At 38.1% G+C, this 27,781-nt stretch overlaps 1 protein-coding gene across 13 annotated transcripts in view; it reads left to right on the top strand.

Moving 5' to 3' along the window:
* Positions 1-4,809: 4,809 nt before the first annotated feature.
* LOC114647904 (6-phosphofructo-2-kinase/fructose-2,6-bisphosphatase 2-like) overlaps positions 4,810-27,781 on the top strand; it is a 60,486-nt gene continuing 37,514 nt past the window's right edge. For 5 of the 13 annotated variants that reach the window (XR_003715628.2, XM_051924294.1, XM_051924297.1 and 2 more), the window contains exons 1-3: positions 18,793-19,085; positions 20,306-20,431; positions 25,248-25,344. Coding sequence is in view for 12 of the 13 variants with exons in the window: in XM_051924294.1 (XP_051780254.1) it covers positions 19,001-19,085; positions 20,306-20,431; positions 25,248-25,344 (308 nt within the window). In the remaining variant the exon portion in view is untranslated. Of the gene's footprint in view, positions 4,931-18,321; positions 18,454-18,791; positions 19,086-20,305; positions 20,432-25,247; positions 25,345-27,781 lie in introns of those variants that run through there. The other 8 variants (XM_028796589.2, XM_051924298.1, XM_051924295.1 and 5 more) reach the window with 7 other exon arrangements.

Consider the following 27,781-nt stretch of genomic DNA (forward strand, 5'->3'; position numbering starts at 1 on the left):
ATTGTAACAATGCACGGAACGAACCAACACACAATTGTCCGTGACTGAAAACTGGCGGACCGCCATCGCGCCTTCTCCTCCCAGACCGAGGGATAGGGGTGGACGGCGCTCAGGCACAGTCCACATGCACCTGTGAGTCACGTAGACTTTTCATTGTTCTTTGCGGTTTTGGCTGCTTTTCTATATATAATCCACCAAGTTACCCGACCACGGTAGTAGCGGTTTGTGTACAAAGGGCAGGGACGTAATCAGTGCGAGCGTATGACTCGCACTTACTGGTAATTCTCCGGTTTTCAGCACGAATGGGGTTCAACCGCTTACACACGCCTTTCTGCGCCTGGTAGACCCACGTTGATCCATTCAGTGTATCGGGCATGCGGTTACTTGATGCAGGAATCTGTATAACATTGAAAGAAGTGTTGTTTCCATGAAATACATTTGAAGCGGTGGCCATGGAAGGCAAATGAACAGTCAACGCGGCTTACAGCTGGATTGATGCCGTGTTTTGTGTCACCCGACATGGTAGTAGCGGGTGGGTGTGTACAAAGGGTAGGGACGTAATCAGTGCGAGCGTATGAACCGCACTTCCTGGGAATTCCTCGTTCGTGGGGAACAAATGCAAGCCCCGGTTGATCCATTCAGTGTAGTGCGCGTGCAGTACGGGACATCCAAGGACATCAGAGACCTGTTAATGCTCAATCTCATGCATAATTATTTATTGAATGCTAAACACTTCCGGAAAGACACAGTTGTCTAAAACGGGTTGGTCTGAGAATACAACAGTAAGTGAATGAAAAGATGGAACTCTGGAGAGAGTAAAATACAACACAATAGTGAACCCGCGGCATAACAAACGCCGCATAATTGTTGATTGATGGTTGAACACTTCTGGAAAGACACAGTTGTCTAAAAAGGGAGGGTTTGAGGAATCAACAGAAAGTGAATGAAAAGATGGAACTCTGGAGAGAGCAACATATAATTGTCTGTGAGTGAAGACTGGTTTTGGCAGATACAGGCATATGTTTTTGAAAGTTTGTCCCTGTGCCTTATTAATTGTCATTGCAAATGCCAATCGAACAGGAAATTGTCTTCGGGTAAAAGTAAAAGGCAAATTTGAATCTGACGGGGTCAGGCATATCCGGGGAATAAGGACAGTTTGTGAGGTAGCAGCTGTGATAGTTTTACACTCCAGTACATTGCGGTGAATGGCGCTAACAGACAGTCTAGTGCCATTACAAAGACCTTTTGCAGGCAGGAGGTTTCTGAGAAGCATGATGATGGATCCATTTTTAATTTTGAGTTTATGTGGAGGAATGCCAGTAGGAGTAAGACTATTAAGAAATTCCTCGGGGAATGAAAGTTGATCTGCAGGATCATCTGTGACGATGCAGTCGTGTGTCGAAACCGAAAAGAATAATGAAAAGTCAACGTTGCTCAGAGATGCATGTGGACTCCTAGCATAGACGAAAGGGACTAACTGGGTGGTCGGTGAGTTTTTGCGTCCGGAAACATGAGCAGGCAGTGTGAATGCCTAGAGAGCGAGGGTAGACATGGGCCGGGGAAAAAAGGAGTGTTGGTGGGCGGGGAAACGTCTTCCGTGTTTCTGCAGGACCATCTAAGAAGACGCATGTTTGTCACGGATGCGAATTGCTGTATGTAGCGTATAAAACAGTTTGCTGTGGTGCATGCGGTTGTGCCTCGTAATCGAAAAGTAAACGTGGCTTAAAGGTGCATGTGTACTGTAGCCCAGCCGAACATAAATGATGTCGTTTTTTCAGAGTTGTCGTGTCCGAGTTGGTGGGCGTGGCTCTGCGAGTTACCGTTGTATCCAATGGTCTTGGGCGTCTTACTTGTCGGCGGCTTAGTGAATCCACGCCCCTTCCGGCGTGCTTTCCATGGGTGGCTACTTGTCTTCCGGCTTAGTGAATTATATATATATAGATAGATATTTCATAAAAAGCTCCTCATGAAAAGGAATGCGTGTATTGTAAAAATGAAAAACTGTAAAAAAAAAAAAAAAAATTATTTGCATTAAAGTTCATCCTCCCATTAACAATGGAATTATGACCTGCAGCAGAGATAAAACAATTCTGGGATGCTGGCCTTAGATGCAGAGTTTCAACGAAAAGCCACATCCAGAAAAAAAAAAAAACATTAAATTGGGGAAAACAATATTGGACAGAAGATAACTGAAAAGGCAAAATATGGTCAGCATCCAGGAGATGTCTTTTCCCTAATAGATAGATAGATAGATAGATAGATAGATAGATAGATACTTTATTAATCCCAATAATGCAGGTGACACTGGTATTTGACATGTATTTAAAGAAGAAGCCACCTGAGGACCAGTAAGGCATTTGTTACTTGAACTACATAATATGATGTACTTATCATCATATGCAGTTGTGCGTCTGGGTTTCTCTTATTTTTCTTTTCTGTCCCAAGACAGTAATAGACGTCTTTGTATGAAATCTTCACTTTCTTGGCAGTCTTTCAAATGGAATAAACTTCATTCTTAAAGAAAACAATAGACTGACATGCTTCTTGAGAATGCAGTTTCATTTTGGCCATTTTCCAACACAGAAAAGAACTTAAGGAATGCCAGCCTGTACCTTGTACCACAAGTGAATAGAATAACTTGGTTTCAGCATTGCTATTACACAGAGGTTTCTATAATAATCAGCTATTATCAAGGATAAGCTAAGGGTCTTGACCATTAGGACACTGAAGGAATGTCGGCTGAAACGTTATTAGGTGAACAAGAACATAATAAAATTGACAAATGAGTGAAGTCCATTCAGTCCACCAATACCATCTGTTTAGCTAATAGCTATCCATCCACCCATCCATTTTCCAACCTGCTGAATCCGAACACAGGGTCACAGGGGTCTGCTGGAGCCAGTCCCAGCCAACACAGGGCACAAGGCAGGAACCAATTCTGGGCAGGGTGCCAACCCACCGCAGGCTAATAGCTAAGCTATACTAATAACTCATACAGATTTTTCTTAAAGGTTGTCAAGGTTTCTACTTCAATTCCATGTCTCACTAGTTTGTTCCAGTGTCCCAAAACTCTTTGTGTAAAGAAATGCTCCCTGACTTCAATTTTAAATGCACTTCCCATTAATTTCCACTAATGTCCTCAAGTAAACAATTAATAATAAATTATAAATCCACCATTTCATACAGTAATAATCATTAGCAACATTAATAACACCTTGGCTGGTAGTGTAGTTTTTCTAAAATGCATCTGTGCCCTTCTCTCCTCCATGATTAACTTCTGCTGTTTTGGGCTGTGGGATGAAGTGCGTGTTTTTATATTGTACTGATGTTATACAGTATTTGATTTACCGTAATGTACTGTATTTCCATATTTACTTAATAAAAAGTAAACGCTTCGGAAAAGGCATTCGACCGTGTCCCTCGGGGAATCCTGTGGGGGTTGCTCCGAGAGTATTGGGTACCAGACCCCCTGATAAGAGCTGTTCGGTCCCTGTACGATCGGTGCCAGAGCTTGGTCTGCATTGCCGGCAGTAAGTCGAACCCGTTTCCAGTGAGAGTTGGACACCGCCAGGGCTGCCCTTTGTCACCAATTCTGTTCATAACTTTTATGGGCAGAATTTCTAGGCGCAGCCAAGGTGTTGAGGGGGTCCGGCTTGGTGGACTCAGGATTGGGTCATTGCTTTTTGCAGATGATGTTGTCCTGTTTGCTTCATCAGGCCGTGATCTTCAGCTCTCTCTGGATCGGTTCGCAGCCGAGTGTGAAGCGGCTGAGATGGGAATCAGCACCTCCAAATCCGAGACCATGGTCCTCAGCCGGAAAATGGTGGGAGCGAGATCCTGCCCCAAGTGGGGGAGTTCAAGTATCTCGGGGTCTTGTTCACGAGTGAGGGAAGAATGGAGCGTGAGATCGACAGGCGGATCGGTGCGGCGTCCGCAGTGATGCGGGCTCTGCATCGGTCTGTCGTGGTGAAAAAGGAGCTGAGCCATAAGGCAAAGCTCTCAATTTACCAGTCGATCTATGTTCCTACCCTCACCTATGGTCATGAGCTATGGGTAGTGACCGAATGAACGAGATCGCGAATACAAGCGGCTGAAATGAGTTTTCTCCGCAGGTTGTCTGGGCTCTCCCTTAAATATAGGGTGAGAAGCTCTCCGCATTGAGAGGAGTCACATGAGGTGGCTCGGGCATCTGATCAGGATGCCTCCTGGACGCCTCCCTGGTGAAGTGTTCCGGGCACGTCCAACCGGGAGGATACCCCGGGGAAGACCCAGGACACGCTGGGGGGACTATGTCTTCCGGCTGGCCTGGGAACGCCTTGGGATTCTCGCGAAGAGCTAGAAGAAGTGGCCGGGGAGAGGGAAGTCTGGGCATCTCTGCTCAAGCTGCTGCCTCCGCGACCCGACCTGGGATAATCGGAAGAGGAGGGATGGATGGATGGACTTAATAAAAAAATTGGAAACAAAAAATGCATAATGTTACAAGTCTCTTTAATTAGTGACGCTACCTAAAACCTCAGAGCCACAAAGTCATACCTGGCGTTTCTAACATGTATTACATTCCTCAGTGTATTGTTCACCGTTTCCATTTCAGGTCTTTTCCAAGCTCCTCCTACTGGATAGCCGCGCTTCTTTTTGGTACTCGCACACATTTTCTACCCACAAACTCATTGGATTTTTAATAAGCTTTGTGATGATGTAAAATGGCGACAATAAAAAATTAAAATGGTTCAAAACCCGCAGAGACGCACCTCGTCTGCATAAGCTGAGTGTCGCCCCGCCCCGAACAGGTCGGGGTGTGGCACGAGAAGAAGGAGGAGGGTGGAAGACAAGGCGGCTCACCTGACGCGCCCCCTCTCCCCCGGCGTAATCGCGCAGCTGGTGTGTGGCGTGTAAGGAACAGGAGGGATGTCGGCGCGTGGTGTGCGAAAAGGTATGAGAAAACTGTGAAAAAATGTTTGGTTTTAAATCGGACAGCGCGGGCCACATTGCGTACGATTGACTTACTATTAAACAGTGGCCGGCTATGGTTGTTTAACTCGGTTTCTTCAGGTTAGAAAGTATACCTCCTAAACTTGGAAACCCCGGGATCTGTTTGTGGGCGTCGCTTGGCAGCGGATGTCGAGTCAAGGGCAGGACGTGCGGAGAGGTGTATTGAATGACTTGTTGCTTTTTCCATAGTTTACGCAAAACTGCTGCCGAGCGTTAACAAATAATTGACGCACGAGCTACATCATCTTAGTTTCAATTTATTTTGGCATATCGTTAAATTTGACGGCGGTGCCATGTAGTGAAACACGAACTGCTTTGACCCTGGAGATTTCGGCTCTGCTCTTCAAGTACACATGCTGCTGTATTTTTTCTATTAAGGAATAATACGTTCTGTTCACCGGACTCTTTTATTGATTATATGTATATGTTTTGGATTGTTTCAACCTATGGTCAAAATCCGGCTTGCTCACTGTTTTTCTCTGACATTCCAAAACCGTGCGTTTTAGCGCAGTGCTAAACTGGGCCGTCATTGACTTTTGAGTCTGCCTAGCAGGGGTGAGCTTATGAAGGAGAAGGCCCCTGGGTTTGAACCATTGTTCAGACCCCACCTAGGTATTCTGAGAGAACCACAAAAAAACTAGTAAGTAATTGTAAAACTTAAGAGTTGCCAAAAACTTGAACAGTACTGTGCAAGTACAGTAGTGCTAGAGTATGTTGTAAGTGTATGGAGGGCAGCAAAAATCACAGAAACGACATCTGCGATTGCCAGTATCATAGAAAGTGAGAGGCTGAGTTTAGAATTTTACTTGACAGCCATCGCAGCACAATATGCCATGCTAAATATTAAAAATAAAAATAATAAAATAAATAATAAAAAGAGAATGAAGGAGGGATGGTTAAATATTTAAAATCAGTATTCTGGCATTTAGTTATTTTTACAATATTGGGTATTTTCAGCTGCTAATATGAGAGAGGGAGGTTGGGAACATGTGCTGATTTTACAGCATGTTGCCACATCCGCCACACAAGGATCTACCCAGATTGGGACCCGAGTGCAGCCGTGCAACTGGTGACACCACAGCACCACACTGGAGCAGTGTGAGGTTTTCAATGGTGGCTGCAGTGGCAACCCTGCTACCAACCCCCAAGTTTTCCCTGCAAATTGCAGGACCTACTTGCATGGTTGGATGCAGGTTAACATCATACCAGGACAAAGCAATTTCAGGTTAAGGGCTTTGCTCAAGGTCCCAACAGTCCGATTGTCGGTGTGGATCCCTGGCCTCGGAGCCACCACTCCATCCATATCATGTGTGCCGATAATGGTTCCTACTGACCCTGAATTATACAATTTATGAAAAGGATGGAAATCTGTCTGTGTGTGTGCCTGGTGATATTACACTCCTCCTAGGGCTGGGTCCTGCATATTCCCAATGTTAAATGGAACTGGCACCATGTCTGTGTGGAAATTAAGTGAATCCACAATGCTAAACTGGCCTAGTTGTCTGTGTGTTATCTGTTTGATGTACTGGCCCCCTGTCCAGGGTTTGTTTCTTCCCTGTTAACTGGGATATGCTCCAAAACCCTACCACAATCCTGGTCTGGATTAAGCATTTTAGAAAATTACATGACTTTCTTTTAGCATTTTTATTTCAATTCACCTTATTTCTGTGGAATTTTCCCCTTACATTGTATCCATATACTGACAATTAGTGATGAGCAGTGCAGACATGGGTGCAAATGACACTGACTGTTAAAGCAGAGCCAGTATGTCAATGTTACATTCCTTTGTGAAAGTGGTCCTCAAGTTCAGTCCTGCAGGTGTTTATCCCAACCACCTTCAGCTTTTAAATGGACTCCTGCCTTTATCAAACTAGCTTTCATTCCCCAGTTCCTGCCCTTTTGTGTCAATCCAGAAGCTATAAAATGTGTTTGCTAAATCTTAATGGGAATATAACAAGCAATTGTATGTGTGACATTAATAATTGTTCTGTCTTGTTTTTTAATATTTTCCTAATTTTATGCTCTAATCATTTAAACATTTTTTTAATTAGTAACTCACAGGTGAATTTTCTGCTGAAGTTGCTACTTTGCTTTAGTATTCAGTGTCATTTGTACCTGTGTCTGTACTGCTCATCACTAATTGTCAGTATTTGGGTGTATTTGGATAAAATTAGGGGAGTAAACAACACAGGGAAAGGTGAATTAAAAAGAGTATGGTAAACTAAAGTTGGCATAGGAAGATGTAAAAAATGCAAATTTTGAATTTAATTACATATAAATATACTAACACATTTTTGAATGCAAAGTCAGAGAAAAAGACAGACTGATTAAATAATTTAAAAGTAAGCCATTTACATGTATTTATTTGGCTGACATCTTTATACAAGGTAACTAACATCAGATGAGATACAATTGATTACATTTCTTTTGTTTTTCTGGTTGCATTACAGGCAGGTTAAGTGATGACTTGCTTGCTCATGGTCACACATTGTCAGTAGTGGAATGTGAACCCATAACCTTGGGGTTTGGAGTCTAATCCTTAACCTCTAGGCCACTTTGCCCACCATTTATTTGTGAAACTGGTCGGAATGAAAACCCACAACAAAAGTGGTACCCCAGGATTGAAGTTGGGAACCCCAGATTATAGGGAATTAAGAGAATGGGATATCCAATAAAGTAACAAAGAGAAAGTTAAGCATTTAGAAACATCGATTTACTGAGTTCCCGAAAGTTCAAGGTCTTGTTATACCTGTTATGTAATTATGGAAATTGCACTTATTTGCACATTGTCAGTATAGGAAAATATCATGTAAATGGTGATTAATGAAGTATGGTTTCACTGTTATTGATGGTTGATTTATTAGTTTTAAAGATACCTGGCCTTGCAGACAATTATAGTGATTTAAGGCTGCATTTGGATTACACTTATTATCTTTTAAAGTTAAGTTAGTTTAGACTAGAACATTATAGTCAGCGGGCACACAGCTCACTGTTTGATTTTTGGATAGAAATTTATGTGGTATAGACCAGATTTCAGAAACTCCTGATCTGACAAAATTGGAGAGTGAATAAAAATTGTGTAGCTGTGAAGAAGGAAGGAAGGAAACAGATTAGTACAAGAATGTGTTTGTGATATTTTTTCAGAGAAGACTTAACACCTGTAAAGTTTGTACCTATTCATTAAAAAGTAATTGATTTGACATATATTAGTATAGGGATGTATTTAAGTGCCTTTTTTGTTAACAAAAACAGCAGTGTCTATTTCTCTAGCTCATTTTCATACACAAGATGTACAGTAGCTCAAAGTGCTTTGCAAGATGTCAAAGAAATAAGGAAATATAAATGAAATTAGGTAAGAATAATAATGACTAGGTAACAAATTATAAATCAATACATACTTTCATCACATAGATACATGATTAGCAGAAAAGTAGAGTCCTTTTTTATAACGTTGTATTGTACGAGTCTCATGATAAGGTCAGATGGTTGGGAAGACAGTAAAAAAACAGTAAAAAAAAGTGGTCTGGATGAAAAAAATCTGCAGAGGTATTAAGGTCAAAAGACTGCTAAGCCCCTACTGGACATTCTATTTAACATAAATGTTCATATGTCATTCCTAATTATTTTCAGCCTTTGTCCCAGAGAATTAGTCACAGTGGGTGTCATGGATAGTTGGAGCATCCACCCTACTTACCTTTACTAAAACAAAATGTTGTCATAAGCATGATTATAAGGAAAAAGAAAAATAAGTAGAAAATAAAGAAAACTCATACAGTATCTCAATAATATATAAAAACATCGTAGTCTCTTTCAAAGATCCTAGGGTACAGTGGTGAAAGAATCTTTCATTTAATATCTCAAAAGAGTGGAAGACAGCGATGCACAGAATACACACAGCGTAGATAGACTGCTCAAAGACTTTAATCATTCAATTTTAAATCTTTCATTTATTTGTCTCATTTAAAATTGTCCAAAATGTATCCAGGGCAAGATCCAACCTGCAAACATTGCAATCTAGCTCCAGCCTTACTGGGCCACATGTTTTGGAAGTGTACCAAATTAACATTATTTTGTGCAAAAATCTTTGAATGCCTATCAGACAGCCTTGGTGTCACAAACACACTTAACCCATTAACAGCTGTGTTTGGTGTACTCCCAGATGGGCTCAAAGCGGAAAAGGACAAATTGATTGTATTTGCTTATACCACAATACTAGTACGCAGACTTACCTTGCCCAACAGGAAGAACCCCAACCCACCTTTTATAAGTCAGTGCATAACTGATGTTCTATACTATTTGAAGTTGGAAATAAATAAAATTCTCTTTTAGAGGATCCGTTGAAAACCTTTTTAAAATATGACAAGATCTAATTAATAAAACATTAGAATAAGCATTTATATCGGGTGGGGCGGTAGTGAACTCTTCCTTCTTTGTTGCTGCTGAGCCGCCTTGCTGTTGGCTCTTCTTTCTTTCTCTTTGTGTGTTTTGTTAAGTTCATTTTGAGTGTATGTAATGTTGTTTTCTTTGGTGTGAAAGTTAGATTTGATCGTATGGAATGTTATTTTTTTCAAATAAAATGAAAAAAAAAATTATAAAGGAAAAAAGCTGTGTATGGATATATAGAAAGATGAGTCCCATGGGGCTAGAGATTTTTGTATTTTTATGAATTTGTTGTACCTTATTTATATGCAGGGCACAGATTCATATGGATGATAAAATTTTGAACGCAGATACTATCGGTGTCCTCTTGAATTTGTGTGGTCAATGGTTAAGCTGTTTCTTGTTAAACAAGTGATCCTCACAGGTTATTTGTAGGTATCGCGGCATTAGATGTGTGCAACATAAAAACCACAACAACTGGTAATTTTCTGCTGTAGCTCAAAGAAGTGAACATCTGGGAAAGAATTGCCAAGTAAGCATATTCCGGACAGACACATTACTATAAGTTTGATTAGTTGAAAAGAAGACCCCAATAGAATAGTCATCTACAAACATCTGACAATCTCTATTAGTCCTGGTAAGAAATCTGAAACAACAGATAAACAGAATAAAAAATGCAGTGTAGCTAATATCTGTTTTGTGCTGTTTGATGCCATTTGTTGATGTGGTCTTCTGTTCAGAGCAGAATGTATTTTGCTTAATTGTGCATGTCTATTAGTAAAGTGCATTAACTTGTGTATATATCAGGACAATCAAGCTACAGTATTTGAATTTGGTGCATTAGGTCTTAATTTTTTAGTTAAATATGATTATAAAAGGTGGATCTTCAGCCATTTATGGTTAGCAAAACTTACTAAAATAATATGTGAGTGCTTGGCCTATCTTATTTCCTATGTCCTGAGTGTTACCTTATGAAGCTTTTCATTTACTGTATAGGGCCATTTTATTTTTTGGCAGTTTTATCAAGTTTCTTTTTTGTTTGCATTTTTGGATTTTTTTCTTTTACTGTAAGAAAGTATTTGCAATTACTACAATAACACAAACACTGGAAAAAATGGAACCATTGCATTCTACATTGGGTATAGAAAAGAATCGGCCCCTTTGAAAATATTCATACTTTGCTTTACAGCCTAAAATGAAAACACACACACAAGTATTTGTTTTTTTTCAGATTTATTTACTCAATGCAACCTATTGCATCCATGTCAAAGACATACAGTGCATCCGGAAAGTATTCACAGCGCATCACTTTTTTCACATATTGTTATGTTACTGCCTTATTCCAAAATGGATTAAATTAATTTTTTTCCACAGAATTCTACACACAACACCCCATAATGACAACATGAAAAAGGTTTACTGGAGATTTTTGCAAATTTATTAAAAATAAAAAAACTGAGAACTCACATGTACATAAGTATTCACAGCCTTTGCTCAATACTTTGTCGATGCACCTTTGGCAGCAATTACAGCCTCAAGTCTTTTTGAATATGATGCCACAAGCTTGGCACACCTATCCTTGGCCAGTTTCTCCCATTCCTCTTTGCAGCACCTCTCAAGCTCCATCAGGTTGGATGGGAAGCGTCGGTGCACAGCCATTTTAAGATCTCTCCAGAGATGTTCAATTGGATTCAAGCCTGGGCTCTGGCTGGGCCACTCAAGGACATTCACAGAGTTGTCCTGAAGCCACTCCTTTGATATCTTGGCTGTGTGCTTAGGGTCGTTGTCCTGCAGAGATGATTGTCCTTCTGGAAGGTTCTCCTCTCTCCACAGAGGACCTCTGGAGCTCTGACAGAGTGACCACTGTGTTCTTGGTCACCTCCCTGACTAAGGCCCTTCTCCCCCGATTGCTCAGTTTAGATGGCCGGCCAGCTCTAGGAAGAGTCCTGGTGGTTTCAAACTTCTTCCACTTACGGATGATAGAGGCCACTGTGCTCATTGGGACCTTCAAAGCAGCAGAAATTTTTCTGTAACCTTCCCCAGATTTGTGCCTCGAGACAATCCTGTCTCGGAGGTCTACAGACAATTACTTTGACTTCATGCATGGTTTGTGCTCTGACATGAACTGTCAACTGTGGGACCTTATATAGACAGGTGTGTGCCTTTCCAAATCATGTCCAATCAACTGAATTTGCCATAGATGGACTCCAATTAAGCTGCAGAAACATCTCAAGGGTGATCAGGGGAAACAGGATGCACCTGAGCTCAATTTTGAGCTTCATGGCAAAAGCTGTGAATACTTACGTACATGTGCTTTCTCAATTTTTTTATTTTTAATAAATTTGCAAAAATCTTAAGTAAACTTTTTTCATGTTGTCATTATGGGGTGTTGTGTGTAGAATTCTGAGGAAAAAAATGAATTTAATCCATTTTGGAATAAGGCTGTAACATAACAAAATGTGGAAAAAGTGATACACTGTAAATACTTTCTGAATGCACTGTAATAGCAACAGTTCATATAATCACCCTTCCCAAACACTACTTTTAAACTCAATAAAGTATAAGTAATCACTTTCTCCATTGCACACCAAAGTAATTGGCTTCCACCTATTATCCAGTGTAATCATTGTGATTGGTTTAGCATAAAAGCAGCCATTCTTGGAGCATTCCAGTGCTTGGAAGTGCAACTGAAAGCAAATAATCAACTGTTTGTGGCAAGGCACATTCAAAAGATCTCAGAGATAAAGTTGTGAACAGGCATAAGTCAGCAGATTGATACAAAAATATTTAAATAGCTTTATCAATCCATATTATTGATAAAGGCCATAATTAAGAAGTGGAAACTGGATGGAAGAGTGATGAGGAAACTGGTCAGAGAGGTTACCAAGAGGCCAATGGCAACTTTGAAGGAGTTAAAAGACTTTATGGCAGAGAGTGGTCATTTTGTATATGTGACAACAATGTCTCGAGCACTAAACAAATGTAGCTTGTATGGGAGGGTTACAAGAACTAAGCCACTCCTCAAGAAAGGCCACATAAAGTCTTTTTTGAGCTTTGCCAAAGCACACCTTGAAGATTCTGAGGCTGAGTGGAAAAAGGTGTTCTGATCAGAAGAGACCAAAATCGATCTATTTGGTCTCAACACCAAATGGTACAACTGGCAAAAAGCCAATACAACTCACCTTCCAAAACACACCATTCATACAGTAACGCATGGAGGTGGTAACATCCTGTTGTGAGGGTATTTTTCTGCAGTAGGGTAGAAGGGAAAATACCGTAAAATTCTAGAAGAAAATCTGCTGCCCTCAACCAGAAAGTTGTCAATGGGAAGAAGATTCATCTTTCAATGTGACAATGACCCAAAGCACACATCAAAATGGACCACACAGTGGCTAAAGGAGAGAAAAGTGAATGTCCTTGCATGACCTAATCAGAGCCCAGCCTTAAACCCTATTGAAAAGCAGTGGAACAGTATGACATATGTAGTCCACCAATGGTCACCATCCTAGTTTGACTGAGCTTGATCAGTTTTGTAAAGACAAACAGGCGAATATTGCTCAGTCTAGATGTGTAAAGTTGGTACAGAAGGATCCCAAAATACCATTTTGTATTTAAAGCAGAAGGTGATTCCACAAAGTTCTGACACCTGGGGTTGGTAATCCTTTATCAGTTAAAACTTTATTAGCTTTTTATTTATTGTTACTTTTTCAAATTGTTGCTTATATATGTTTGACTTGGATGTTATAGGTAAAACTGAGTAAATAAAGCTAAAAAAAAAATGTTTGTGTGTTTTAGGCTTTAGAGCAACAAAAATATGAATATTTTGACAAGGGTTAATTCTTTTCTATACCCATTGTATTTATGAAAATTGCACAGATTACGTGAATATACTGCATATTAATTAACGGCAAGAAGTTCATGGCATGCAGTATATGCAATTCATAAATGAATAAGTGAGTTAAAGTTCAGGATGTAGCAGAAAAAATACATATAACTACAGCATAAATAAGCCGTATTTTAAAGAATCTGAACTCGCCAAACTAATAGTCCTCATGTTCTCATGTCATTAATCAGTGAAACTGCTTTAAATTTAAGTTGTGTTCATTTGGCTGATTTCCATTTCTGATACACATCCCCATTAAAGAAAATGATTGTGAGGTGCATAGTGTTCAGCTCACTGAAGAACTCTTTTCTGTCTGTAAAAAGTGTATTTTCTGAAGCTCCTTTCACATTCAAATGACCAGATAGCCTATCATAATGCTGAGAACAGTATTGTCTCATTATCAATCATGTCATTATGTCCATTGAAGATTTTCTTGCCACAGATTTTTCAAAAGACTGTGTCCATGTGTTGTCCAAAGATCAGGAGTAAATTTTGATGAAGACTGCTCTCTGTGGCAGCTCACCTCGTTGTTTACAATGTTTAATGAAGACAGGGTGCATCTTCTTAATTTTTTGAAATGGTACATCAGTCTCCATACTTAGCCACAAAGTACTCTGCAGACTCATTTTACATCCAACAGCGTTATTTCCTTTATTGTTACTTTGATTGGCATACTAAATAATCTTTATTTCTCTTTGCCCTTAGCACAGGTTTTGGATTGACATGATCATTCCAAGTGTGTATTTGTGTCTTGTCTATGGTATGTTTGCAAAACTTGCAGAAAAATTGTTGCCTAGATTCATACAAATTACTGGCATATTATATCCTGAATGTTGCAGTTAAAATGATGTTTCTTAGTTTTCTTGGATGTAGTTGAGGTATCTGATACCAATTGCTTCAAAATTGTCCCCCTATTAGTTTCATGCAACTAGTTAACCCACATAATTTTCTGAATTGCAGTTGATTGGTGCCCTGTACGCTGTGATTCATATGTACATACAGTACTTAAAGACACAGGCAAAGGACATTATTTTGGCAAAGAATAGTATTTGCTCAAAGAACAAACAAACATGAACATATTATCTGGATAGTTCAAGGATAGAATTTTATATTTCAGCAATTTCATAATCTCCCCCATGTCTCCAGAGGATCTTAAGAGTGTTCCTATAGGCTATAAAAGCATTTCTAAAACCTGTGTGTTCATCAGTCCACTGTTAGACAGTTTGCCTATAAATGGAGGAAATTCACTACTGTTGCTAAGTCTCTATATAGGCCTTAAAGTAGGGTTTTTTTATTGTTAAGTAAACATTCTTCTTGCTTAGTACACGTTACATTATGTTAAATTCTCTCCATATATATTTTGGACTGAAAAACGAACTATCACTCTTACTGCCTTGTAATTTCACCAGTTGGAATGTACTGTAAGTAGTGCTAAAGATCTTTGGTAGCCTATTGCCTACATTTGGGCAGAAAAAATTAACAGGAAAATATTAACCAATAGAAACAGGTTCAGCCCGCTGGTTTTATTAACAAGTGACAAAATCATCATGAAAAGAGGCCTTCTGAAATAAATAGTGCTAACATTCAAGGGCTGTTTGGAAAAGTCCCATTGTTAAATAAATATAAGGCTATTTTGAGTTAAAACCTGCAGTGAATAAATCTGAGGCAACTATATTATTGAATCAAAATAAAATGATGTATTTATATTTCATAATAATTAAATGAATTATTTAATTATGTTGTTTCATGGTTTAATGACTCATGTATATTGCTGACATTTTCATGTGATTATTTCATAGTTGTCATTTTCATTTATTTTGGCATAAATAGTATTCCATAGAAAAGCCTTCTGTTTATTTATTTATTTTTTATTTATTTAATTTTAATCCCAGGAGGCTTGTTTGAAATTTCTTAGGTAAGCTTTTTTAAATGTTATACAAAACAATAGAATAAATGTAAAAAAAAAAAAAAAAACACTGGGGGAATGCAACTAAATGGCTGCCTATTGTGCTATAGGTCTTTAAGAAAATAGAAAGAGGTACAGCAAGCAAATCAAGAAAGTTTCAGATGTGCCTTTTGGGATTCTAATAACCTACTATGCAATTTAACTTATCAGATGGCAGACAACTATCTTCAAACATCACAACAAAGTTAACAGAAGAGGTTGAAGAACAATAAATGAAAGCATAAAAACTGAGAACAAATTAGTTCTTCATGTTATTCATTTGCCTCAATCCTGAATGTTGCAGCTCAGTTTCTGGTTAGAGACTGGCCAGAAAGTGTCAAGTGTTGTATAGTGTCAAATATTCATATTGTCACTTAGGGGTCATTTATTTAAATTAACAAAATGAAGACATGATCAGTAACTGTAATATGTCTTTGTGGCTGTTTTTGTAATTGTGCCCTACATGAACTGATGCCCTCTACATGCTTGGTTCCCATTTTATACCTGTGTTACCACGGTAGGCTTATGTGCCAGTGACCCTGAATTAGAATGTGCTGCCATGTGAAATTGTAGTACATACAGAACATGTACTGTTGTTAAACAGACCAACGTTGCTGCTGCAGAAGCTTGTCAGTTCAGTTATTAATACTGTTTCCGTGATTTAAATATACAGTGCATCCAGAAAGCATTCACAGCGCATCACTTTTTCCACATTTTGTTATGTTACAGCCTTATTCCAAAATGGATTAAATTCATTTTTTTCCTCAGAATTCTACACACAACACCCCATAAGATAGATAGATAGCTAGATAGATACTTTATTAATCCCAAGGGGAAATTCACAATGACATAAGTATCTATTTACACATAATTCATAATGACAAAGTGAAAAAAGTTTACTTGAGGTTTTTGCAAATTTATTAAAAATAAAAAAACTGAGAAATCCCATGTACATAAGTATTCACAGCCTTTGCTCAATACTTTGTCGATGCACCTTTGGCAGCAATTACAGCCTCAAGTCTTTTTGAATATGATGCCACAAGCTTGGCACACCTATCCTTGGCCAGTTTCGCCCATTCCTGTTTGCAGCACCTCTCAAGCTCCATCAGGTTGGATGGGAAGCGTCGGTGCACAGCCATTTTAAGATCTCTCCAGAGATGTTCAATCAGATTCAAGTCTGGGCTCTGGCTGGGCCACTCAAGGACATTCACAGAGTTGTCCTGAAGCCACTCCTTTGATATCTTGGCTGTGTGCTTAGGGTCGTTGTCCTACCGAAAGATAAACCGTCGCCGCAATCTGAGGTCAAGAGCGCTCTGGAGCAGGTTTTCATCCAGGATGTCTCTGTACATTGCTGCAGTCATCTTTCCCTTTATCCTGACTAGTCTCCCAGTTCCTGCCGCTGAAAAACATCCCCACAGCATGATGCTGCCACCACCATGCTTCACTGTAGGGATGGTATTGGCCTGGTGATGAGCGGTGCCTGGTTTCCTCCAAACATGACACCTGGCATTCACACCAAAGAGTTCAATCTTTGTCTCATCAGACCAGAGAATTTTCTTTCTCATGCTCTGAGAGTCCTTCAGGTGCCTTTTAGCAAACTCCAGGCAGGCTGCCATGTGCCTTTTACTAAGGAATGGCTTCTGTCTGGCCACTCTACCATACAGGCCTGATTGGTGGATTGCTGCAGAGATGGTTGTCCTTCTGGAAGGTTCTCCTCTCTCCACAGAGGACCTCTGGAGCTCTGACAGAGTGACCATTGGGTTCTTGGTCACCTCCCTGACTAAGGCCCTACTCCCCCCCGATCGCTCAGTTTAGATGGTCAGCCAGCTCTAGGAAGAGTCCTGGTGGTTTGAAACTTCTTCCACTTATGGATGATGGAGGCCACTGTGCTCATTGGGACCTTCAAAGCAGCAGAAATTTTTCTGTAACCTTCCCCAGATTTGTGCCTCGAGACAATCCTGTCTCGGAGGTCTACAGATAATTCCTTTGACTTCATGCTTGGTTTGTGCTCTGACATGAACTGTCAACTGTGGGACCTTATATAGACAGGTGTGTGCCTTTCCAAATCATGTCCAATCAACTGAATTTACCACAGGTGGACTCCAATGAAGCTGCAGAAACATCTCAAGGATGATCAGGGGAAACAGGATGCACCCAAGCTCAATTTTGAGCTTCATGGCAATGGCTATGAATACTTATGTACATGGGATTTCTCAGTTTTTTTATTTTTAATAAATTTACAAAAACCTCAAGTAAACTTTTTTCACGTTGTCATTATGGGGTGTTGTGTGTAGAATTCTGAGGAAAAAATGAATTTAATCCATTTTGGAATAAGGCTGTAACATAACATAAGAGGTGAAAAAAGTGATGCGCTGTGAATACTTTCCGGATGCACTGTACAAAACTGTCTAATGGTGTTTTTCTGTTTATTTGAAAGTCAGTAGAATCTCATGATTGCCTTGGTTCCACTACCATGTTATCAAGAATGTTTAGTTCTTAGGCATAGATGATTAGGACACTTTTTTTTGAGTTGAAAAGGACAAACAACACTATTTGAATACATTTAGTTCTAAGTGTATTTATACCATCGAGTTAAATGATCTGTTAACGTTGCAGAGCCGCATGATTTAATGTACAAAATCTTTTATCAATTACGTATTATTCCGTGGAGTAACAGCGCTCTCTGATGTTCAATTTGTTTATTACACCGTGAAGTTCTAATCCTGATGATCTCGTTAAGCAGTTTTATCGTGTCATTTTAGTTCAGCTGTTTATTTTTTCGGAGCATCTCGATAACTGTAAACGGCATAATAACGATCATGAAGGTAACAGTATGATGTCGTGTAGTTTCACTTTTTTCTTTAGTCTGTTCAAATTGCTATGAGTATTTTCATAGTGATCATTAGTTGGATACGTTTTCTCCGAGTTTCTTCTTAATCGTCATCTTGTGAAAAACTTTTATTTTTTTTTTCATTATCGAGTTGCAGAGTTTATTGACGACACGTGCTCTTTACGAGAAAAAGCGTTCTCTCCAGATTTTTGGTGCGGCTGTGGTGTGAAACATACATTGCTGCGCTAATATAGTGAGGAATACGGTTAAATGTGACGCAGCTGTGAGAGGAAGAAAAGAGGTTCCTGATACGTCCGGCTTCGCCGCACTGCCGGCTCAGTATTTCTGCGACAGTTGCCGAATTTTTTGTTAAAGAACTGTACTAACGGCTGCCAGACTAAGCCTGAGAAGCATGGCTTTATGAATGTAAGGGTAACTAGCAGAACCACGCCGAAAATGACTCGTTAGAATATGCTTTTTTGCACTGATTATTAGATAAGGGTAGTTTATGACGGTCATGCATTGTATTTTAGGGAAACGTGTAATGTTGTTCAATTAAAATAATAGCATTTGTCAGATAAAAATGCGCATATTTTTGAGTTACTGGAATGTAATTGCTCTCGTAAGAAGAATTTAATGAAGACCATCTCGAAATACTAAGATTTCCATTTAAATAACAGCCAAATATTAATAACTGAGTTTCATAAATAATAGTGATATAATTTTATTCAGTAATGTCCGTTAACTTTGCATTGTTACTCTGCTAAAAGATGATAAAAAGTGGGTTGAAATATTTGTAAGGAAAACCCTATCTTAAAATTATTTTCAGCATTTTGGCATATATATGGAAATGTGTATTTTCTAAGCATACCTGTGTTGTTTTGTTTTGTTGTTTTTTTAAAGTAGGTGAGCACTTTTACTCTCCAACCCTGTACTTAACTGTACTTCTGTAGTCTGTAGAACTATAGCCGGCATGGCCACCAGTTCAGTAATGTTGACTGGACAGGCCAACTGCATTGCTAAGAAGACAAATGTGCGGCCAAGTGTAAAGAAATGCTGTAAGTATAAGTTCTGTCATCTTTGGCAAATGCTGGTTCTGCAAGGTTGATCAAATGCTAATAATGTAAATGTAGTCTAATTGTGGAATTCTGCCGGAATGAGGGGTTAAAAGGTTTGACAAAAGAGAACATGCTTCAAGTGGAAATTGGTTTAGCTTTATATTGGCCAAAACCCTTAAGAGTATTTGGTAAACTGACACTGAAGTTTGGCCCACATTAAGGTGGGTTCAGCTTTAGTTAGTGAACCCTACATAGGAAGGAATTGGCTGGTCTGTTTTGTTTCTTAGTATACATAACATTAGTAAACTTGTTTAAGACAGTTCAGGGTTTCAAGTGGTTGGAGTCTGCGTTAGTTGCATAAGTAAAGAACCCGCCTTAAACGGGGTGCTAGTCTATCTCAGAGCTCACTCACTAATATAGTGCTATGATTTATACATTTATTTTTGGCCATTGAATCTCTATAAATGTATAGCAATGTTAATAAATGTGCCCTTAATTTTTTTTTGTTTGTTTTCAGGATGTCTATTTATTAGGTAGAATTGAGTGAGTATTCACAAAATGAAACCTGCTTAGTTTTCTAATGTAATTATGGCACAGAGTTGCATTCCTTTAGTCTTTACACAAAGTGACCTAAAAGTGGTGCCTGACTGTTGTAGCTGGTTTGCAGCAGTACAGACTAGTTTCCATTTCAAAACCATAAAACTGACGTTTAACATTGTTTGCACTAAGCTTAAATTACACATAATGGTAGTTTCATGTATAAGCTCAAATTACACAAAAATGTAGTTTCATACATTACCAACCTTTACAGGGTTTGATAATAAAGATAAAGATGATTTCATAGATAGAAGTGAACTGGATTTGCCCTGTAGGTAAATGTGTACCCTTGGATGAAAAAGAGAGCATTTGCATATTTTTTGAGAACATACTGGTAACTAAAAAAAAACTAACAGTGTATTCTGTATCCTTAGATGTAGAGTAAGTAGTGCTCACAATGAACATATGAACAGCATTAAAATGTAGAAAGAGACCAAAGCATTTAAGATTAGATATTCATAGTCTTGGGAAATTGTGAACAGTTTAACAGTATTTCAAGTTTCTGAAACAGTTGATTTTTGGAATGTGACTTTTCTAAACTGTTTTTTTCTGCTGAGTGTTTCTTCTGTTTTCTGTGAACGAGCAGCTTGTGCATTCAACCACATCTTTGTCTCACCTTTCAGCCTGGGCATCCTACATGACCAATTCACCAACTGTCATTGTCATGATGGGACTACCTGCCCGTGGGAAGACTTACATGTCTAAGAAGCTAACCCGTTACCTCAACTGGATTGGAGTGCCCACCAAAGGTTAGTGATATTTGCTTGCTTCTGAGAGAGTGGGTGTGTACTCCCTTCAGAAGGTCTGAGAAACAATTTATGTTTAGGTTCTGACAATGTCATGTGGACTGAAGTTCTAAGACAATGTCAGTGACTGCATACCAAATACAACAAAGTATTGTTCATGTGAAATGTTGTTGCACTTAATGTTTAAGATAGTCTGCCATGGCCATTCTGTTTGAGACGACCCAGTTTTTTCCTATTGCAATGTGGTTCCACTACTTTCACCAGAAGGGAGCATCTGGGAGTTAAAGTGACTTGAATGTGCTTGAGGGAAAATACCTAATTTTTTTGGTTAATGAGAATGACAGAATACCATACGCAACATTCTCAGTGTGGAATTGATCAGAACTTGCTAAATGTAAGGATTAGTATTGACGCACCATAATATATAGTACTAAAATTAAAAATCACTTTAAAATGAAAATACATTGAGTCAATGTTGGTTAAATTTAATATATGTTACATGGTGTATGTAAGACTTTAGAGACTGTTTTGTGATAGTACTTAGAGTGATTGTACTATGGCTACATCTACTTGAAATGTCAGATTCTGCTAATCTATTTGGCAAGTCATTTGGAATAAAGTACCTTCATGTAAAAATCATAGTTGGCACAGGCTAAATGCTAAATACAACACACTGCAGGTTCCAAATTTATGTAATATTACAGCCACATGATAGTTTACATAATGTCACACCATGCAGAGATTTTGCTTCTTTTTTTATCAGTAAACCTGCGGAAGAGTAACTCTTTAGTGCCAGGATTGGCTTGCATTTACACAGTTGAAAAGTTTATTTAAATGCCATTATCAGGAGCAGATCGAGATTGGCTTCAGCCTTTGCCATTTCCTTTTTACAGTGTTTTTTGACCTTGAAAGTTCCATTGCCCAAACAAGATGGAGTCTAGTAGCTAGGAGTAGCAGGATGGTTGGAGAGTTTGGAAAGGTGTCTGAAAAATAAGCAGATGGGAGAAAAATAAATTCCCCCTGATGTCGAGTATGAATATTTCTAAGGGCCAATGAATGTCCATCACATGGTCAAGAATTAAAAATTATAGACATTGAAGTCTAAACCATCAGTGGTTATTACAACATGCAACATGTTGGTTGCAGTACCAGAAAGCAGGTGACAATGGTGGCACAATATAAGTCTGTGGGATGTGCTAAATTCATGTGCTGTTGGATTATTTGGAGCTCAGAGTTGTAACATTTCACCTTTCCACTTGTGTTCACGTGGTTGCTGTTGATTTGTTAATCTGTTAAAACTGTAACGATAAACTGTATATTTTTCTTGAAAATTAACAGATCTAAATGTAATAAATGTGCATCACTTTGTAACATTGTTTTTTCCAAATTGTTCAACTGATACCTCCAAGTTTGTGGGGTATTCGGGCACAATTTCTGACTCGGAAACTCATATTTACCATCTGTCTGATAACATGTGAATGCAGCAATAGCACCGCAACAAATAAATGTCAATGAAAATGTGGAGGAATAAAAGACTACAGTGACAAATGCACTTTATTAGTAAATACCCCTTAGTAATCATTTCTCCATTACATATTGTGCCCTCCATAATGTTTGGGACAAAGACACATTTTTCCTTGATTTACTCCTGTGCTCCACAGTTTAAAATTAGAAATCAAACTATTCAGATGTGATTAAAGCACACATTGTAGACTTTCATTTAAGTGTATTTGCATACATTTCGGTCATACCTTGTAGCAATGACACTTTCTACATGGTCCCCCCATTTTAGGTCACCATAATGTTTGAGACAATTGGCACCACAGGTGTTTGTGATTACTCAAGTGTATTTCATTGCTTTATTAGTGCAGACATAAGATCCCCAGGCTTGCTTCTACCTACAGACTACTTTTGGAAGATAAGAGCTGACTTTCTTTGAAAGTCAAAGAAGTTATTGTGAGGGTGAAAACCAAGAATAAAACCATTACAGCCATTAATAACACCTTAAAATTACCTCAATCAACTGTCTCAAATGTTAAGAAGAAAAAATGTGCTGGTGAGTTTAGTAATCACAAAGGAACTGGTAGGCCAAGGAAAACCTCAATTGCTGATGACAGAAGAATCCTCACTATGGTAAAGCCCCAAACGCCTTTAGGAGGCAGATACGTATGTGTCAGAGACTACTACCTGAAGAAAACTTCATGAACAGAAATGCAGAGGCCACACTACATGATTACCATAGAAACAGGAGGCCATATTTCAGTTTGCGTAAAGGGACATAAGAGCCTGCAGAACTCTGCAAAAATTCTTGTGTACAGACAAGACAAAGATTAACCTACAATGAGAGTGATGGCAAGAGCAAAGCGTGGAGACATATGGGAACTACTCAAAATCCAAAGCATACCACCTTATTTGTTAAACATTCCTGTGGGTGTGTTATGGCTTGGGCATGTATGGCTGCTACAGGTACTGGCACACCTCTCTTCATCGTTGATGGAACTGCTGACAGCAGTTGCCCGATGAATTCTGTAGTGTATAGAAATATCTGCTCAGGTTCCAGTAAATGTCTCCAAACTCATTGGATAGTGCTTCATCCTTCAACTATGTTATGATCCCAAACATATTGCTAAGAAAACACAGTATTTTTCTTGAATTCTTGAATGGCCAAGGCATTCACCCAATTTAAATCCAACTGACCATGCCTTCCATATGCTGAAGTGAAAACAAGAGCTGAAGATGGACAAATTAGAAGCTTGGCAGAGCATTACCAGAAAAGATACTCGGCACCTGGTGATGCCTATGAATCGCAGAATTCAAGCAGTCATTGCTTGATAAGGGATATGCAACAAAGTAATAACAATGGTAGGTATATTAAAGCAGTCATAATTATGTCCCAAACATTATGGTGCCCAGAAATGAGGGGACCATGTAGAAAAATTGTTGTCATTTCTACGTGGTGTGACCAAAATGTATGCAAATGCCCTTTAATGAGAGTCTGTGTACTTTAATCATGTCTGTCTTGTTTGATTTTATTCTTTTTAACTGTGGAGCAGAGAGGTAAATCATGGAAAAATGGAGGGAACTGTATATACAGAGTTATGATCCAAAGTCGTGGAATGGTCTACTTCAGTATTTTTCAAGTCGGTTATTTTTCAAATCAGTTATTTCTTCACAATCATATTAATTCATATAATCTTATTAATTTGCCACCTGAAGTTGTATTTTAAAGTAAACCCATTTTTATAAACGTTAAAGCAAAACCTGCTGTTGCATTTTAAATTTGAGGTGAAGGGTATTGGAGATCCAATGTGTAAACCAAGCCTTAAAACTTACAGAATACATCCAGTTTGAAGAAGCAAAGTTTTCGATTTAAGAAAGTGTGTCGTCTTTGTTTCTGAGTTAATGCTTTTGACAACAAAAGTAAACAGGAAGTAATATATATTATCACAAATTTCTGATGCTATTTTCTTGAGGTAAGTATATGTTTACTTTTTGCTTTAAGTGGAGTTTAGACCTTTACGCTGGGCACAACCCTAATGCAGGCAAACATACTGAATCATATGGAAGCTTATTTCTAAACACTCAAAAAACTTTTGTTGTGATATTTCTTAATATTTATTGTTATTTTGTAAAGACATTGCCTGCCGCATGTGGGTAATCTTGTGACAGCTAGTAAGAGAGGCTAATCATGCACGTAGCATGCAATCAAGTGACAAAAAACTGAACAGATGTTACAGTAATAGTTAATTTTTATCAGGTAAAAGTTTACCAAGTGTAGTACAGATGTTTTAACAAGGGCAGACTGATAGTGCACAGCTGTCACTGCTCTGCACATTCTTCTTGTGTAGAGACTGTTTGGTGTTAGTCAGTGTGGTTAACTGTGGATGATTACCAGTTTTAACCATGATTACTGGAAATGTGTTAGCATGTCTTGCTAATTGCCTAAAAAAATTTAAACCTACATTTGCTGTGAATTAAATTATGTCCATCTCCTTTTTTTCCGGAAATATAGCTTGTTATATATGGAAGCTTAAAGAAGTGATTATGTGGCCCTTTTTTATTTTCTTTTTTCCACTAATTTCACTAATAGTTCTCTACAGAACAGTGACAATAATTCACATCTGGGTCTCGGCATTCAATAATATCCATTACCGTGATTGGAGGTGATTTTCCTTGGTGTATCTTAGAGGGAAACAGGGGATAAAAGGTTTATCAGCTAATGATGGGGTTAAGACGACAGATGAGTGTGTAGGGCATAGTGATTTAAGCTCCATGATCTGAGGGGAGTGGTTGGAGGTAAGAATAGCATTATACTTAAAAGATTTGATAATGGGCAAAAAATTGTCTGTGAAGAAATAACAGATAATTTCAATCCTGAAAGCAATGTGTAATACACTCATGAATGTTTATTAATTGCTACATATTACTATATTGCAAATAGAAACAAAAAATGTGAATGAAAAACATCTGGTAGAAAAGTGATTTAATGGTAAGGCACACTGCAGTTTCTGACTGAAAAAGGTATTGAATTGCATGCTGGTGCAAAGCTGCTGTATGTTGAATTTGCCGTGTAGTAAATCTCTCACTCCTTCCCAAGTGGACAATAATCTGTAATTAGTCATTTCCAAAACTATTCATTAGAATATCATAAGCTTTTTACCATATTTTGTTGAATTTTATTAAAGAAATACTATCTACTTTTGCTATTGAATTAAATAAAATAAAGTTGTTTTCTGATCATATATATTGTATTCCAGTTTGAATATCCTTACAACTCAAGTAGGAGCAAACTCTGGATTTTTTTTTTTTTCAATTTCAGTTTTTAATCTTGGTGTATATCGGCGAGAAGCTGTCAGATCCTACAAGTCTTATGACTTTTTCAGACATGACAATGAAGAGGCCATGAAAATCAGAAAGTGAGTGCTAAATCATTTTATTTTCTGCTTTTCTACTTCCTTTACATATTTACAGTTTTTAGTGAAGATTATGTAATATATGTGAAATGCTGTATTCAGTGAAAAAATTACTTTTTATAATTTATAGTTAGTTACTGTTGCTAAACCATTTCCCAGGAAATACCTGCTAAGTTTGTTTATAGCTATTTGTTTTAATGGTCACAAATCTAGGAAAATGATGTAGAGTTAATGGATGCATTATAGAGAAGAAATGAAAAGTTCATTAAACAATAGAAAATGATTTAACTGATGAAAAAATACAAGGCTTTAAAACAATCACTGGATTAGGTTCTTTGAACAAAACTAAGTTTCCAGCATAGGGAGATAACTGGCTAAATGTAGTAAGGCATTTCCTGATACAGAAGTAGAAAATGAAATGTGTTATAGACATTTCATTAGAGATTGCTAGTGATGATATCAGTGGATAAAGTTATTGAATTTCTGAAGCCAGTACGTCAGTCAGCTACCACTACTTACTGCATGTTATGTTTATGTCTTGGTAGCGAAGATCCATTCAAGTTGGGTAACAGATAATGTCGTTCAGACTTGTCGTATTTCCGTAGCCATTGACTAATAATACAGCTATGCCACATTTGTGCATCTATGCTTGATATTTTGGTTGAGTAGAACTTAGAGTGGTACATTCACTACACTTTTGGCACGCAGACTTTTTTTGTTAAATTGGAAGAATCCTAACTCTCCTCTGATAAGTCAGTGGGAAACCGATGTCTTGTGTTATTTGAAATTGGAAAAAATCAAATTCTCAGTTAGAGGATCTGTACAGAATTTTTTTAAAACCTGGCAGGGTCTAATCAATATTATTTTGGAATAAGAGAAATAACTATTATCACGTTTAATTCCCTTCTCCATTTTTTGTTTACCTATATATATTTCTTCCTTTCTTTTGTTTGTTGCCTTATTAAAAAGCCCTAAGCAATTCTCCTTTGGCTAAGCTCTCCTCCTCAGGGGTGGGGTTTGATTTGTCTTCATTTTTTTTTTGTTATAAATTGATCTATTTGTATGGAATGATTACAATAAAATTAATAAATAAAAAAAAAAAAAAAAAAAGAATTTAGAGTGGTACAGCAGTCCCATCCGAGCAGGTTGTGATTTGATGGTGCCTAAGCATCTATATGGTTTGCTGTAAGTGCCATTTTTCTATATTTTATAATCAAAGCATCAAACGTGGAGTGGACTGTTGCATTCTTCTTTTTTTTTTGGTGAATTCTTACCTATGCCTAGTGTGACTTCTTAACATGAATTCAGCACCTGCCACTTTCAAACTGGTATCATGGCTAATCAGATGTTGTCGGTTCCTGATTTTCCAAAAAACACATTCACGTTCAAACAGTCAGTTTTGAACCAAGCCTGATATCTGAAATCAGGAGGTGTATTAAAAAAACACATTCTCTTGTTTGTTTGTAGAAATAAAAATGCCCTCCTGTTTTAATTAACAAGCTCTCAAATTCTAATGTTTTGAAGGCTGGCTTGAGGCCAGAGAAAACGTATGCACAGGTAGGATTTAATGTTGCGTAGGGTTTTGAACACACTACTTTGCTCCTCATGTTTTGCTACTGCTCTCCTGATAAATTCTGCTCTGTCTGCCTCATAATCGGATATTCTCTTGTGCCTCATTTCAAAGTGACTACACACTTGAAGCTTTTCACACAACATATTTACAATACAGAGTATATGTGATTTAATCCCACCTCACTACAAAATGTCATCCACCCAGGTTGAAAAGAACGACTGCTACATGCTTGCCCTTTTTGCATCGCATTTACACAAAGCTATGTCATTTAAATGATTTTGGCATCAGTTACTGCTGCTATTGTGTGTGCAGCTACTCAATGAGGTGCGCACGCGTGCGTAACATTGCTGTTGAGCATTTTTGTATTTACTGATTTAATCTGTTATTTTAAATAATTACTACAGTAAACTTTGACACTGCACTCTAGATAATATTTAACTACTTTTGTTTACAGCTATGTTTTAATAAGAAACATGAAATCATTTTGTAGTCATGTGACTATAAATTTTCCCAGTGGCACTGAAAGTGGCATGGTTAGCCTGCTGTGGCATGTGTGCCTTACGCTGCTGACCCCTGTATTCTGTCCAAAATAAATATATTGCTTATTTTGGTATAGTACCTTTCACTGGATACAGGCTCTGATCATAGTAATAAGTTTACAGGTTTAAAAAAAAAAAAAAAAAGCTGAATATTGTACAAACTTAAAACTGCATTATTAGGCTTCCTTGTAGAAGAGGCCTTGTTTTATACTTAAAAATGATCCTTAGAGTCAATCTAAAATGTAAAATGTCATTTTAGTACAAGATAAATATTTTTACATACTGTATTTGTATAAATACATGCTAAAATGTATGTGTAAATAGAGCA

This window comes from Erpetoichthys calabaricus, chromosome 3 (genome assembly GCF_900747795.2).
Source record: "Erpetoichthys calabaricus chromosome 3, fErpCal1.3, whole genome shotgun sequence".
NCBI classification, from domain to species: Eukaryota; Metazoa; Chordata; class Cladistia; order Polypteriformes; family Polypteridae; genus Erpetoichthys; species Erpetoichthys calabaricus.